We start from the raw sequence: 12,880 nt of genomic DNA, 5'->3' as shown, positions 1-12,880 counted from the left end.
AGCAAGACATCATTTAAAATCTGCATGCTATTTACAAGTTTAGAACTTAATTCCATCTCCACTTGGATTGCTGTATAACTTCAGGTTATTAAACCAGGTAACCACCACAAAGAGGTATTGTTTCAAAGCGATTAAAGAGATGTGCCACAAAAATACCAAATATAGTTATCAAACTAACAAAAAGCGTGTTTTTCAAAGTGTAGAGCTTATCCTAAGATATTTTAGGGATTCACTTGAGACTTACAGATATTAAGTTGTATTTTTACTCATTGAGATGAACCTGACACAATAAACTGTGGCTATCAGCTTCATGTGGGTTACAACCAGAATCTGTGTCATCAGTGGGTCAACTTCTACAGCCACATTGGCTATTACGGTCTGGTAAAATGAGAATCCTTAAGTAGGCTCACACTGTGGTAACTTTCACTGTACAAATATTTGTTCTCAAAATCTATCCTCATAACCATAACTGCTACTTGCCATGGTCATCTAAGTTGGGTATTTGGACCATTCTGCTACTCAAACCCCCAATCTGACATCCAAAGTCACAAAACTCTAGTGTTACCAAGTTTGGATATAGATGTCAATTTAGCTAGGAGATACAGCATATGATTTTTGCAGGAAAAACCACAAGAAACTATGGGAAAAGACATTTCACTTTAAATAAAAAGATGATTAGCATTTTTTATTTTAAAAAATGAAGTTTATGATACACTACTCTTAAAATTGCAAGTTTCTTAGTATTTCAGTTTAGGCCCACGTAGAATGATCTGGGGAAAGCACTTCATGTTATGTTGTTTGAGAGTATAAAACAAAGAGGCAAGGCGAAAAAAAAGTTATTCCATATTGAACATCTGGAAGGGGGGGCCACAAACTAACATTCTTTTCTAAAAATTAAACCAAACGATAAGCTCATTGTGTGACCTTAAGAAATAATAGGTTTTATAGTATTTTTCTCATTATCCATGCCATTTTGCATCATTCTCTCTGTTATCCTTAACCCTCTACAATAGAGATTCTGCTGATAATATTCCACTAACATGAGTCTGTGATGGTTCATTTTGTATGTTAATTTTACTGGGCCACCAGGTACCCAGACATTTAGCTAGACATCATGGGTGTACGTGTGAGTGTGCTTCTGGATGAGATCAACATTTGAATCAGTAGACAGAGTTAAGCAGATTGTCCTCCCTAATGTGGGCGGGCCTCACCCCATCAACCGAAGAGCTCTGTAGGAAAAAAAGGCTGAGAAGAGGTAAATCCGTCTGCCTAATTGAACTGGGATATTGGTGTTTTCCGGGTTTCAGACTCAGACTGAAACATAGGCTCTTCTTGGGTCTCGAGCCTGCCAGGTTTTGGATTAGAACTTACACCATTAGCCCTCGTGTGTGTATCACTCACACACACACACACACACACACACACACACACACACACAAAACACAGCTTGTGTAGAGTCTCTTAACATTTGCCCATTACTTCTTCACAGGAATGAAACACACCTACCTGGAGTATTCCTGTTTCCAAGAATTTACTTTGGGTGTTTTTCCTCCCCATCCCCTATTTTCTCTTCTCTACAATCTCTTTTTATCAAAGTCCTACTCATTATTCAAGGTTCTGCTCTAATCCTACCTTTGCTATGAAAACCTTCCAGGGATCCCATGCCGGAAATAGGACATTCTGCACCGGACCATTGCAGACGCTACACCAGCACACACTGCACATACTTTTATAGCCCAAATGAGAAGCATTAACGGGTAAACAGTCCGGGGGAGGAATGCCTAATTGCTTTACACAGGAAGCGCATGATTTTGTGCAAAGGGATCTGATTTCAGTTCCAGTTCTAAGGAGAAAGTTACTTATCTTGCTGAGGATGTTGTTAAACCTTACTTTCATGACCATGGCTGATGGAGAATATACCCACCACAGTAAAGGCAAATGATCCAGCAAGAGAACAAATCTACCAGAATGACCACAATAACCGTGGTAGAAAAACAGATCGCTCTGGGTTGTTATACAGCTTTAAGGCAGGAGCAAACACCTGAGGGCAGGCTACCCTTTAGTGTCGTGAAAAACATAGACAACAAAGAACAATAACAAAGGAACCCCACTTTGAAAAAAACCATTCTGTTGGACCACCATGGTTAAAGGAGATCAGCAGTATGTTAAGAGGAGGAATGGCACATTTACTAATCCTACAGTATATCTTTTATAAAGCCATTGTACATTTCCTAGTAGAATAAGGATTTGGCCATTAACAACAAATCTTGGTCATTTTCATAAAATTCTAAATTGATGAAACTCTTAGTTATTGTACTATATAGACCTTTGCTTTAACCTAACCATTCAAATCAAGATTTTGGTGAGGTGGGCAGCAATAACCAGGTGAGGCACTCCTGGCTAAAAATAAATAAAATAAAGTGGTTCATTTTATTTTGTACGTATTTGTATATTCCACATCTTTGTTTTCTCAAAACTAAATCATAAATCTCTAGAGGTTTGTAATCGTATAGCTTTTATCTTCTATACCATAAGTCAAGGAATATTAAATCAATGACTGATCATTATAATCTTGTTTGTCTTCCTTGTAATCCCACCATTATCTAAATTGATGCTAACCACAGCCCCAGGAGCTGGAAAGGACAGGTTACTAACCCTCATTTTAGAGAAAACTGAGGTTCACAGAGGTTAGATCAGATGTGAAGGATCCAGAAATCCTGACCCCGCTGCAGCATAATTTCCTTAAATCCATCAAATTAACAATGGGAAGAAAGAAAGTGAAAGAGACAGAGAGAGGAAGAAGGAAGGAAGGAAGGAAGGAAGGAAGGGGGAGAGAGAAAGAAAGAAAGAAAGAAAGAAAGAAAGAAAGAAAGAAAAAATTTCCTAGGTTAAATAACATTTGGTTTTCCTTATTAAAGTGCATATTTGTCTTCCAGATATATTATTCCCATGAGCACACACTAATGATCAAACCTAGCCAAGAACCAGAAGCATTTTAAACAAGTCATATTTTAATATTACTGATGCATATTTCTTGCAAAAATATAAAACATTTATATTAACACTGTACCCAGATCCCAAATTATCCTTGCTTTTCACACTCCTGAGAGTGTACAAAAATTTAAGAGTTATTACAACAAGGAGCAAGGAGATTTTTTTTTATATACTGGCCCACTTTCTTTGCTTATGTTTCATTTCAAAATGAGGCAAGTCAAAATGTGTCCTATATGTTAGGTGAAAATCCTAGGCCTTAAATTCAACAAATAAACACAGATGTTGATCACAGTTTCATAAGGATGATCCTGCATAAAACTTGGCTTAGTTGCCAATCCCACCATTACAGAATCAAAATAATTAAGGAAACCAAATAATGGAACAAAATACTAATTAAAACAACTGTGCAATTTTGAACAAGAGACCCCTCCAATGTAATTAGCAGAAAGAAGCACATTACATATTTGATGTCAAATCTAGTCTCAAACCATATCATCTAAACTTCAAAACTGAAGAATCAAGGATTTATAGAACCTATGAGCTAAGAAGGAAATCTTGGCCTGTCTCTAATCCAACCTATTAATTTTTTTAAATAGCTTTACTAAAATATAATTCAGATACATGTGATTAATTCATTCATTTGAAGTGTACTACTCATTATTTTTTAGTGTACACTTGGTGGTACAACCATCACCATAATCTTAGAACATTTTCTCTCCACAAAAGAAACCCCACATACCCATTAGCATTCACTCCCCATCCTACCTCCAACCCAAGGAAACCACCAATCTACTTTCTATCTCTAGAGATTTGCCTACTCTGGTCATTTCATACAAATGGAATCATACAGTATGTGATCTTTTGTGATTAGTTTCTTTCACTTGGCAAATATTTTCAAGGCTCATCCATGTTGTATCAGTCCTTCATTCCTTTGTATTGTCAAATAACATTCCATTGTATGGGTCTAGCACATTTCTTTATCCACTTATTGGTTGATGGACATTGGGGTTGTTTTCACCCTTTATTACAAATAATGCTACTATGAAACATTTGTGTGCAACTTTTGAGAGGAAGTGTATTTTCTTTTTTCTTGGGTATATACAGAGTTGTGGAATTGCTGGACTGTGCAGCAACTCTTTGCACAACACTTTTTTTAGAAACTGTCAAATTGTTTCCAAAGTGGCTGTACATTCCCACCAGCAATACAGGAGGGTTCCAATTCTCCACATCCTTGACAACATTTGTTATTTCCTAGATTTTTTATGGCCAATTAAATGGGTCTGTAGTGGTCTCAGTTTGATTTGTAGTTTTGATTTTCACGTTCCTAACAACAAATGATATCAATGAAGAAGAATGTCTTCAACAAATGTTGCAAGGACCTGGATGTCCACAGGCAAAAAAAATGAAATTGAATCCTCTACCTCACACCATAGAAAAAAATTAACTCAAAATGGATCCTAGATCTAAATGTAAGAGCTAAAACTATAAAACTCTTAGAAGAAAATACAGGAGTCAATTTTTGTGATCTTGGGTTAGGTAACATTTTCTTAGATACGACACCAAAAGCACAAGTAACAACAAAAAATACAAATGAACGACGACATCAAAATTTAAAATTTTGTGCTCTATACAATACTATCAAGACAACTCAAGGAGGGCACATATTGCATGGTGCACCGGGTGTTATACGCAACTAATGAATCATCGAACTTTACATCAGAAACCAGGGATGTACAGTATGGTGACTAACATAATATAATAAAAAAACATTAAAAAAATGCAAGAGATGTAAAAAAAAATACAGGACACCTAGTTAAAATTGAATTTTGATTAATAAAAATAATTTCAATAAAAAAAAGACAACTCATAGAACAGGAGAAAATATTTGCAAAGCATATATCTGATAAGGGTACTCAGAATATACTGTTCAAAGAACTCTCACAATTCAGTAATACAAATAATCTAATTTAAAAATGGGCAAAGAATTTGAATACACATTTTTCTAAAGCAGATATACAAATGACCAATAAGTACATGAAAAGATGATCAACCTATTCATATGTAGAGATAAGGAAACTCAGATCCTATAAATCTAAATGACATACTTTAGTTTAGTCAGGTGGCTAGTGGCCAGCAAGAGCTAGACTAATCTTGTATAGAAAAACCATTACAGGCCTTGGATATAGAAAGACGTGGGTTTGCATTGAAGAGTTTACTTGCATACCTAATCTCTTTGAGCCTTAGTTTCTTCATCTATAGTAAAACCCATTCCATAGGGTTATTTTGAAAGTTAAATGAGCTAATATAATATCCCTAACATAGAGCTTGGCATCTAATAAACCATTATTATTATTATATTTCAATATTCTATGTATCCTTAGCATAAGAACTCTGTGGTATTTAAGCATGAAGCCGTGTATATGTCTCTGGTGGTGTGTCCTCTGCTAGATCACCTGTGATCTAATGAAGACATACATATATGTCTCAGTCTTGAAAAATACTAGTAACCCCAGCGTTTGGCCTGGAACTCTTCCTCCATGGGATGACAAAGGATCTCAATGACAATCCTTCCCAGTAGAGAACAGTGGTAAAGTCACACTGATAATGTTTAAATCCTGGATTCCTCACTTGTTTGCACACATTATTTAACATCTCTAAATTTCAGTGAAATATAATAATAATAATAATAATAATACCCACCTCATAAATTGCCGGGAAGTGTACCTAAGATAATCCATGGGAAAGTACCTAGTACAGTGCCTGGCACATGGTATAAGTTTAAAAAATGCAGGTATCATCATTATCATCAGTGTCATTGTCATCATCATTATTTTATTTAGCAAGCCTGATATTGTTCTTATTCTTTAATTAATAGTTTGTTAGAAATATTTTATTTCTATTCTTTTATGTGAGCCAAGGACATAGTTCACCCTGGAACTTCCAAAAAGAGCATACCAGATCTAGAATTCTGTGACATTTCACCCAATTTAAATCCTTGGCCTTAAGTAATTAGAAAAAAAAATCTCTCCCAAAATTAATGACTGCCAAAGTGTAATACAAGCTTCATCACTACCATGTTTAAACAATATTGTAAAAGATCCAAGGCAACATATGCATTAAGAGAGGCCAAATGGAGCAAATCTAGGAGCTATTTCTGGTGAAAGTGTGGGAGAAGAAAAGAGTGAAGAGGGAGTCTTCATCTGTCCAAAGCAGAGATTACTAATAACTGGGAAACTACAGGTGACCAGTTTCATTCATATATCAAACTTATTTTGAGAACCTGGTATGTGAAAGGCACTAAGGTAGAAGAGGGGGTAATTAAAAATAAATAAAAGAACTCTCAAGAAGGGGATCATCTGCTTGGGAAGATAAAACATGTTAATGACTAGAGCATGAGACAGATGTGGATAGACGTCAGGAGAACAATACAAGGGAAATTATGTGGGGATTCAAGAAAGGACAGATGACTTATGCCCGGATTGCTAACAGCAACTCACACTATATGCTGCCCTTCGGTGATGCATCTGAAAGTCCCCACCTGCTCGACAGTGGTAAGAAATCCTACCACAAGCTCCCATGGCATCTTCTACTACCTTCATTATGATTGTTAGAAGATATCCATCCACCTTCTCACTGCTGAAACGCAGGATAAGAGCTGGACTGCCTGGGTTCAAATCCAATTCTATCACTTTCCCTAATTGTGGGACCTTGGTAAACATTGACCTTGGTCAATTCACTTAACCATGCTCCGCCTTAGTTTCCACCTCTTTAAAATGTGGATAAAAACAGCAGCTATCTACAAGGTTGCTGTGAGCACGAAAGGAACTAATCTACGTGCTTGCAACAGCGTCTACCACATAGTCAACGCTACGTACTACCTAATGCTACACTGAGTGTTAGCTTTTATCATTGTTATCACGGTGGCATGCACACATGAGGCATTCAGAACTATGTGAATGTGTGCTGAATGACTAAATAAATGAAAACAGGAAAAGAAAATGTTGCACTTGAGAAGAGAAGACCAGATTTCGTAAGTCTGAAGAGCTAAAATTGAGAGCATTCCCTTTGAGAAGCATTTCCTTTCACACAGCTGAGCATTTGGATATCCTATCCCATGTGGATTCTAAAAATCAGTCATCACTGTGGGAAAATAACTTTGCAGTATTTAATAGCTTTTGATGGTATATTAAGTGGGGAAAAAGTCTGCTCCCTTTAAATGTTCTGGAAGCAAAGCAATTCGTTAAAAAGGGGGGCTAAAATGTCAAGGCTGGAAGAAAACCTATCAACCTTGGAGGATAAGAACTATGATTTCCAAAATGTAGTCAAAAGCAGTGCAGCCCAACACAGACCTAGCACAAGCCTCTCCCAAATGTTCCTTTAAGTTATTTTCGTTCACTGGCAGCCAGTCATTTGCAAGGAAAGTATGGCAGGGGGGATCACAGGGAGATATACCTGCTTCAGTTAAGGTGTCCATCCAACTTAGCTAAAAATCTTGTTCAAGTCCTAAGGCACAAAGCAGAGAGATTAGACTAACATGATAAGCTTTCAGGCCTGTCTGATAATCCATTTTGTCCACAAGACTGGGGGGGGGGTCCTTCTCTATCTTTCATGCCAAACAGTGTTCAAATGCAAAGCCACCAGTAGACTGCGAGGTCAACTATCTACCAGCCCACATTCAAAGTTCTTTACATTGCCTACAACTTTAGGTTGAAACCCCCAAATAAGTCTGAAACCCTCAGTGAATAAAATGGACAGTTGTGTTGCCCACACTACTGAGATAATGTTTACCTCTGTTTAATTATGGAAACTTTTATAAAGACTATGAGACAGAACTTGTTCTTAAGAATACATCGTAACTCTTCTTAAATAGTGTTTTAAATGTAACATAAACTTTTCTCAAGGTCCAGGGATTATTAATAAGCCGCTCTCTCCTGAAGTGGGTCTGGCAAGTCATGACCGGCAGGAAGGGACTGCCCCACTATGTATACACAAGCTCCTGATCTCCTTTAGTGAAGGGCACAAAGTGACTTAGCAAGTTAAGTCTCAGAGCAGAAAGATATGGCAGCATTATCTCAACTTGGGCTTTCCCTGGACACATGGCTCTCTAATGAGCATAAATCCTTAGGACATAGGTAAAATCTTGTCAGAGTTGAGAACAGAGCTGAATTCATGGTATGGTACTGCTCTTTTATATGCAGGTATAATACCATCAGTATGTCCCGAAGTCTTTACTTGGACCATCTATGTCCTTCCATTCAGTAGAATGTTTACAAACATTGGGCTCTCAGGCTGCTGAACCAAACTTAGCACCAGCAATGTGACATCTTCCTCTGGGAGGACAAGGTACCGGAAGTGCCATGTGGCCCTGCTTCCCCCTTCCTAGTGTCTTGGAAAGGCGTCCCTGCCAGGGACATAATCACAAATCCCTTCTCTTTCATCTATTCTAAACTTCATGCTTGAGACTTCTAATCCTCTCTGGGCTAGGAATTACAGGTTTATTAAAGAAATTTACACAAATCAAGTCAACAGTTTCATTGAGAGTCTGAGGGCTCCTCCCATGCATTAAAATATAGCTCTTTGTAACATTTATTTGGGCTGGTTATAGGGTTCTCAGATAAGATTGCTGGAAGTCGAGCTCAAGACGAGTAAGATGCTACTGTGGTATTACTGCTAGGTGTTACCTTGGGGGAGAATGGCATTTATTGAGTATTTTAACATTTCATTTGCTTTGAAAGCTCTTTCCTTTATACGGTTTATTCTTCCTTTGTTCAGGTCTCTGTTCACATCTAGCCTTACCTGGAAGGCATTCCCTAGCCACCCTGCATAAAATAATTCTATACTCCTGTCTTTCTCTAGACCCCATCCCCTGATTTTTTTAAATCGCAGCAGTAGTTAGCACTTGACATGCTATTTGTCTATTTTCTGTCTCCTTCCATGAGAATGGCAGTCCTATGAAGTAGCTGGCTTATCTGTTTTGCACAGGTGCTCTACAAATATTTGTTGAACGAATGAGTGAGGCATGGTTAAATACTTTAAATATCATGTCATTTTAATCCCCTCCATCCTTCAAGTCATGCATTTCAAGTCTTCTTACAGCTAGGGGAACTGAGGCTGGTTACTCAATACATGGACAGCATGCTGTGGTTAAGAGCATGGACCCTTGAACCAGACTGCCTGGGTTAGAGCACAGCTCAGTCACTGCCCCTCTCTGACCCTGGGCAAGCCACAAAACCATTCTTGACCTGAGCCTTCTTATCTGTAAATGACATTAATAATAGCAGCATTGTCTCCCAGAGTTGTTATGAGGAGCTTATATGTATAAAGATCTCAAACAGTTCATGGCCCATAGTAGGAACTAAACCAGAGTTAAATAAATAAAATCTTAGCTGAGAAACACCTTATAAAAATTACTAACCTTCTCATTCTGATTTTTTACTCATGATCATGTCTTGATCATAACCTGACTTTCTGGTGCATCTGTTTATGAAGGAAGTGCAGACCTGGTTACTCTGGCCTGTGTGACACTGTTACGGAGTTCTCTCCGTAATCATACATGAATTAACCTGTGAGTTTTGTTTAATATGCCAACGAAATCAGGGTTCTGAACCAACAACAGCGAGGCCACAGTGTAGCCGTGTAGTTGCTCACTGACCTCCTAGCCACTTTCCCCAAACAATACTACAACTTTAAAATCAACTATCCATAACACAATCTGTATAACTAAGGAGGAGGAAGTGTCCCAGCCTAAAAAATCTTTTCCCTAAGCAGCAGAAAATGGAGAGAGATCACAAGTAGAAGAATATTCAGACAAAAGGGAGTATCTCGCCGAACAAACGCCCTCGCACCTGTCCGCTCCAGACACTGTTTCAGAAGAGCACAGTAACTGTTTGTAGAAACAACCTGCTCGTCCAGGTTTCACTTGAACCCGGACATGGAAAGTCTCACCCCACAAAGGGCTTTCAGCCCTCCCTCGAATGGCTGAGCCAGTGCCAAAGCCCAAGCCGACGCTGTCACTCAGAAGCTTCCGCAGCAACTCCCTCACATTACCTTGCCCTGATGATCGTGTTTCATCTCCCAGCCCCTTGGCAGCTCCAGCTGTTTGTTGGCGAACATGTTGAGGAATCCCACAAGATCGCGGTTATGCTGGTAGCGCTCGAAGTGGTGGGTGTCCCGCCGGACTTTGGTGATCATGTGCTTCAAACACGTATTGTTTGTAAACATGCGGTAGGCACTCTGGAGGAAAGAACGGAAAACCCACGTCAACCCACGTGGGACCTGCAACAGCAACGTGCTTCACATGCGACGTAAGGCCTATCCAGCCTTCCAGTGGGCACAGAAGCTTCGACCTAACTCTGCACCCACAAATGGAGACAGCAAGCCGAGCACAATATGTGGATCAAAATAAAATAGAAAGACTACAGAAAGTAAGGTATCTTCGTGGTTGATGTCTAGTTTTCTAAAGAGCAAGCATGCTTGCAGTGGAATCTCATTCTACAGGGGATGTTAGGTCCTAACGTTGGTCTCAGGCAAAAACTGCACAGTCATAGTCACACCATGTCAGATACAAACATACCACCTGACGGTGAGCCCCAACATAGCCAGTTTTTCCTCCAGCACTGGAGGAGATCACTGGTCTTTGGGTGAGTGCCAGACGAAGCAGTCAGCATACATTCAGCAGCCAAGCTGTATGGAAAAATGCTTGGTCATATATTGAACATAGGGAGTATATGCAATGGGCTGAGTTGCTCTCACCGAGAGTCAAATTCAACTGAGACCCCCACAGATAAAGGTTTTTCTCTTACACCTTCTTCGAGGTATCATCTCAGTGAATGGAATGGCAGGCAGAACTGCCTAGGCTGTACAGGTATTTTTTTCTTTATTTTTTTCTGTGTGTGTACATATATGTGTGGCTGAATTTATACAGTTGGAATGCGCATTTACTAAAACCCCACTATACGACCATACAAAAAAGCGATTGTCTTGTGAAAAATGCTACCGTCTTCATCTCTATGATACTTACACGAGATTCCAAAAATCAGCCTTAAGCCAGGAGCTATCCACATATAAATTAGTCAGCAAATACTCATTGCATAATATCATGTGCTAAGAAGTATAAAAGGAATAACTGTATGGAGCTATTTACTTGCATTATGAGAAGGAATATGATATTCATGAAATTGACAAGGTTGTGAATGCTCTACCCCGGAATGCTACTCTTCTCAGAGAGTTTCAAAGGATTCTTCTTACCTTTAGTATCCCAGAGCCACTAGGTTGAGTCTGGAGGCCTTCAGGCTTTACTTCATGGGTTCTGGTATTTGTTTCAGTCTAAGATAGACCAAAGCAAACCCAAAAGAAACCAGAATCTCCGGAAATAATTTCATTTTCATAAACATTTACTGTCTATGCCCAGTACTGTGGTAGTTATTGAGGATGAAAGATGAATGAGTATGAGGACAGTTAACATTGTTCCTGTCTGTCCAGGATCCCTCACGATGTGTCATGTTTTGGTCAAAGCATTTATTGATGATGTGAGTCCTTCTAGAGCTTTCTTCCCTTTGGCACAGTTATCGTAGCAACTGGTGATGTTTGAAATGGTGGTTGCTCTTTGGTCTGGGTTCCTGGGTCCCTGAGTAACTACAGGGATCAGAGAACCTTGAGGACCCAATTTGGCATGAGAAACAAACATTTGTAAGCTTAAGCCACCAAGATTTGTTAGTTTCTGTTATTGACCCATAGATTAAACTATATAAAATAGCTTTTATATCGTTTTTATGATGGATTCCATCATTATATACTTTTTACTAAAATATTTTTTTTCCTACCAAAACAAAAGGAAGAAAGGAAGTAAGTGGGGGAAGGAGGGAGGAGGAAGGAAGGAAGGAAGGAAGGAAGGAAGGAAGGAAGGCCAGCCAGACTGAACTATCCTCAAATGCTAGTGCGCTGATTCCTTACTACACCTGAGGATAAAATACTTCGAGGTTGTATTTCAACCTGACAGTCTAAATGAGAGGAGGTTTTGATGGCTATGAGAAATTGCGAGGTTCAGAGCACAGTGCACTGCCAAAGCAGGCAAGCCTACGCAGGGGCTCTGGGCAATTAGCGAGCATGAGAGAATAAGAAAGTGATACCATGAAAGCAGAGAAGGAGACTAATAAAAGTTGGAGGGTGTCAGAGACGAACGTTAGCTAACTAATAGTTTAGCCTGTGGCTGACCCTGCCTTGGTGTTTTATGCACAATCAGCAAGGCATCTGTTTTCTGCATTTGGCTCTGTGCTGCTGATGTATTTTCACAGAAGCCATTGCAAGCTTAGAGGACTGAGACCACACTGGCTTGAGTGGCAGTTGGCAATGAGCTTTCAAGTCATGCTCCCTAATCAGTCTCTCTGGGGACACGTTCTTGTGGGATAACTCTGTCAGATAAATGGTTATGTTAACTGTTGTTCTACATAGGTATATCTCTTGGTCTCCCTGATTTCTTCCTCCCTCCATTAATCTAAGTAAATAGGCCACATCCTGATTCTTTATCTGGAGCGCCAGAAATGCTCCTCATTCTACTAAAGAGAAGAAGAAGAACCTCATTAGGGCAAGAAGTAGCAATTAGGTGACGGAACCTGTCCCAGCCCTAGGCGTGAAGTAACTCCCTGGGGTTGCATAGCTCTTTACGTTCAGGACTCCTGAGGCCAGTCTTAGAATTAATGACGTCCTTTCATTTTCCTCCTCTGCTCTCAGTAAGCTACACAACATAGTGCCAAGCTCAAGCAACTTGTGAAAAAAGCATCTACCAAAGTAAAGTAAGTGCAAGAAAGATTTCTTATCAGTAACTAGCAAAGATCTTTGGAACCATAGCTTTTTCAAGTCTGAACAACATGCACAAGACTGTAAGTGT

The 12,880-nt window shown here is 39.2% G+C and overlaps 1 protein-coding gene across 1 annotated transcript in view; it reads right to left on the bottom strand.

The window, feature by feature from the left end:
* Nucleotides 1-12,880, bottom strand: part of LOC103659698 (E3 ubiquitin-protein ligase HECW2) — a 119,606-nt gene that overhangs the window by 86,907 nt on the left and 19,819 nt on the right. The window contains exon 6 of the mRNA XM_008687289.2: nt 10,042-10,227. Coding sequence (XP_008685511.2) covers nt 10,042-10,227 — 186 coding nt within the window. The remainder of the gene's footprint in view (nt 1-10,041; nt 10,228-12,880) is intronic.

This window comes from Ursus maritimus, unplaced genomic scaffold, assembly GCF_017311325.1.
Source record: "Ursus maritimus isolate PB19 unplaced genomic scaffold, ASM1731132v1 scaffold_1, whole genome shotgun sequence".
NCBI classification, from domain to species: Eukaryota; Metazoa; Chordata; class Mammalia; order Carnivora; family Ursidae; genus Ursus; species Ursus maritimus.
This window is presented reverse-complemented; position numbering and strand designations above follow the sequence as displayed.